Below are 3,635 nucleotides of genomic sequence, written 5' to 3' on the forward strand. Positions count from 1 at the left end.
CTCTTATATTATATGAAATAATTTTTTCTCGTACACGTAAAATTCACTTTTTTATTTTTTTCTCTCTTTTTCTTAGTTAATTTCATCACTTTTTATGTGTATTGATCATACTCCCTAATAATAATAGTAATTAAGAATTACTATTTTAAAAAAATATATTATATTTTGAATTAGAAATTGAGCCTAATATCTTATTCTTATCTTGTTTAACTCACACCGCATGATATCTATCATGATGTTATCTTCATGGTTGAAACCAGCAATGGCCTCTGCAGCAGAACCCATTTCAATATTGGTGTTTCTCCTCCTTCTACTCTCCCCTTCAAATTCAACGGCGTCGGAGCCGATTCCAGCTGTTTGGCCGGAACAGTTCCACGCGGTGATGTTCATGAACAGAAGCGGAACTCTCCAGAAACTGGACTTATGGTACGACTGGCCCAATGGACGCAACTTCAACATAATTCAGGAACAGTTGAGCAACCTCATCAAATACGACCTTGAATGGAACAACGGCACGTCGTTCATCTACACGCTGGACCCCTCAAACCAGGAATGTGAAGTCGTTAACGTCTCTGTGGGTATTCTTCGCCCTAATTGGCTCGACGGTGCAACCTATTTGGGTCAGCAGCGTGTTGACAATTTCCTCTGCAACGTGTGGGAGAAAGTTGACTTCATTTGGTACTACGAGGATGTCCTCACTCGAAGACCTGTTAAGTGGGTCTTCTACACAGGTACTCCTGCTATTCTCTAAGTTGAACTAATTCACTTTGTCATATTAATAATTTTATAGCATATAGATGTAACCAAGTTCCTACAAATGTGTTTATTGGGATGCATAATGCGTTGAGAAATTTTATAATATTTAATTATAAGGAAGAATATTGTAACAACTAAGTTGTGTTACTGCCAAGTTACTACCAATCAATTTCATTTCACCGTTAGATTAATTATGTTGATCCAACGGTTATATTTATTTCCATCTTTATATGATCATGATTTCCCAAATTTAATACTTTATATTTATTTCTATCTTTGTATGGTTATGATTTCTTCTATTTAATGATTTTACTTTAGATATGGGAAATCATAACCATGTAAAGATGAAAATAAATATAACCGTTGGATCAACATAGTCGATTTAACGATGAGAATGATTGGTAGTGATATAGTAGTAACACAACTTAGTTATTACAATATTCTTCCTCTTTAATTATTTATTAATAAAATAAAATGGTGAGGATTAAATTCATGACCAAATTGATGAATCATATGATTATGGATGCTTTGATATGATATTAAGTTATTAGGTGTAGAATATATTAATGATTTTATATTATATTTTTGTAAGAGGTGTTTAAATGAATTTTAAAATTTGGGTGCTTCAATGTCCATATAATATTGTTATTTGATTTGGTGAGTGCAGGATATACTGCTCATGTGATGACATTTGAGGTTGGGGCAGTGCTTGAGGATCCGAATTGGCAAGCTCCTCTTTACTGTTTTAGTAAGTTTGATAAGGAAATGAGTAGCTCTAGCTACCCATTAAAACCTGCTCTTCATGGTGGTTCTTTTGGGGGGTTGATCAGAGAGATAGCAGATAGTGCAGATGTGTTGAAATTTTGAAATGGCATCTGTTGCTGTATATTGTATATACTATAAGTCTAATCCATCTCTGTTTAGGGGATATGTAATAATTGTTAAGTTTAGCTATAAATAATTACATGCATTTGCCATCAAAATCTTGTTGGAAGCTGCATATTTAATAATTGGGAGCTAACAGTTGTTTTCATCCAGGCAGTTAGTGAACTATAATTGTAGACCTTGAGTGGAACGGACCGAGGTTTTTGTGTGTGAGATATGTTACTTGTGGTAGACCAAGAATCCAGAAATTTTATAAATCTGCAGCGTGGAAGTAATGGAATGTTTTGTTATTTTTTTACAGAAACACTCGCCTAAGAGAAGCTTAATTGGTTGGTCCATACTGTAAGTGGTGGTAACTATGCTTGTGCGTATATGAGAAGATGTTGCTTTAGTAGCAGAATGACTACCGGTTAACTCATTTAGAGAAGGCTAACAATAACTGGTTGTTTACCTTATTTACTCGTGGATTTTGTGCTCAGGTCTTTCTGGGAAAGCGTTATGAAAAACCTTGATAGGCATTCTGCTCGTGAAGCAAGAGAAATACCTGGCTGGCAAACCATGGGTAAGAGGCTGGGATATATCTGGTAGAATATTAAAATGTATATTGTCATGAACAGAAAATGTATCTGAGATCTTCATGAACTTGCTGATATGTTTGTGGGGATCCTCGTGTGGCAGTCCATGATATTGTGTCATCGATTGGAGGAGCTGCACTATGCCTGGTTTTAGATCAAAGTTAACTTCCACACCAAGTTGGACTATCCCCGGAATAACTCCATCAAGGGATGGAATGTGCATATTCCATAATGGGGAGTTCTTCATCCGCTATTGCCAGTGCATTGGTGCTATTTCCATCCCCATTTTCATTGTGACCATGGATGGAACTATTATCATCTGCCATCTTGTAACAGCAACAATCGACTACTTTTATTTTCTTCAAAAGTGGCAGAACTTTGCAATTCCCACTGTTGGTTTTATCATAATAGAATTCTGCAATATTTTTTCAAAGGTAAAAGAAACGGAGTTTAGAAGAAACTAGAAAGAAACTAAAAGAACACAATTCTAGAATTGCAAGACAGAACTTAAAAATAAAACTAAATCAAGCATCGCTTCCCGACAACAGCACCATTTTGTTGGTGTAGGAATTCGAAGATCAGAATCGTTCTCATGGAATAGTTGATTTTAATTCCTTATCTGTTCTATTCGTTAATTCTTGGATTGTAAGTGACCAATCCTTTAAACTGAAGAACTGAATGAAATTGGTTTTGTAATTAAAATTAGATTAACAAATGGGACTAAAATGGTTAAGTAACAAATATCAACAATGAAAAGGATATGGAATTCTTGAATTATGGATTCCCTAAAGAACTTTGCTTCCCTGCACTTTCGCACTGCTATAACACTTTCATCATAGAATTTGAACTATTAAAGTTATTTAGTTGGAATTTTTCAATTCCAGTTTTAATTTCCAAAATAATTCTTTCCCAAGCCTTTTGATTCTTTATAAAAAAAAATGTCAAATTCCTCCTCTGGTTATCCCTAACCTAAAGGGTTCAATTAGCAAAACAAAGCACAACTTGATTTCACAATCACCGTTTATGCCAAGAAACCCCCCAAGACTCATTCCCATGATTATCTTGGATTAAAATTGAAAGCGTTGCTAACCAAATGTGAAGGATGTGAGAATAGCAGTAGTTTAACAAAATGGGATTATCTAATCATCTTGAATCCCATAAAAAGAAAATTAGCAAGTCATTTCAAAGAAAGAAATTAAAGATTCTGGAATTAAAGTAACATGCATTACCAATATGAGAAAAGGAAAATTAAAGTGTAGTGCAATACAGACCGGTACTTCAAGAAATTAAAAGTTCCTATTGCTAGAGCTATTCAGACTTGCAGAACTAGAGAATTGCAGAGCTTGCATGCGTTGGTTCCTTGAATTCTTATAAGGAAGCGTTGTGAAAGCCTTTTCTTCAAGATCCAGAAGACTAACA

At 34.8% G+C, this 3,635-nt stretch overlaps 1 protein-coding gene across 6 annotated transcripts; it reads left to right on the top strand.

Moving 5' to 3' along the window:
- The first annotated feature begins 216 nt into the window (after positions 1-216).
- Positions 217-2,618, top strand: LOC133284535 (uncharacterized protein At4g14100-like). 6 transcript variants are annotated; one of them, XR_009747912.1, is made up of 5 exons: positions 217-731; positions 1,424-1,504; positions 1,943-1,983; positions 2,121-2,203; positions 2,320-2,354. XR_009747912.1 is itself a non-coding variant. In XM_061481591.1 (4 exons), exons 1-3 carry the CDS (start codon positions 221-223, stop codon positions 1,954-1,956), a joined length of 606 nt encoding a protein of 201 aa, XP_061337575.1. In that variant the 5' UTR covers positions 217-220; the 3' UTR covers positions 1,957-1,983; positions 2,121-2,618. The 6 variants fall into 6 exon arrangements, 3 of the variants coding, with proteins under 3 accessions (XP_061337575.1, XP_061337566.1, XP_061337559.1); XR_009747911.1 differs by lacking the exon at positions 1,943-1,983 and having other exon boundaries at positions 2,320-2,618; XM_061481591.1 differs by having other exon boundaries at positions 2,121-2,618.
- The last annotated feature ends 1,017 nt before the right edge of the window (positions 2,619-3,635 follow it).

Source organism: Gastrolobium bilobum, unplaced genomic scaffold (assembly GCF_033153095.1).
Source record: "Gastrolobium bilobum isolate Gb01-03AN ecotype WA unplaced genomic scaffold, APGP_CSIRO_Gbil_v1 utg5633, whole genome shotgun sequence".
Taxonomy (NCBI): Eukaryota; Viridiplantae; Streptophyta; class Magnoliopsida; order Fabales; family Fabaceae; genus Gastrolobium; species Gastrolobium bilobum.

Bases quoted from the DNA above. Each gene is read 5' to 3' on its own strand.
- LOC133284535 (XM_061481575.1), top strand. From the start codon at position 221: ATGATATCTATCATGATGTTATCTTCATGGTTGAAACCAGCAATGGCC. The intron at 732-1,423 runs GTACTCCTGCTA...TGGTGAGTGCAG, and splicing joins TAAGTGGGTCTTCTACACAG to GATATACTGCTCATGTGATG.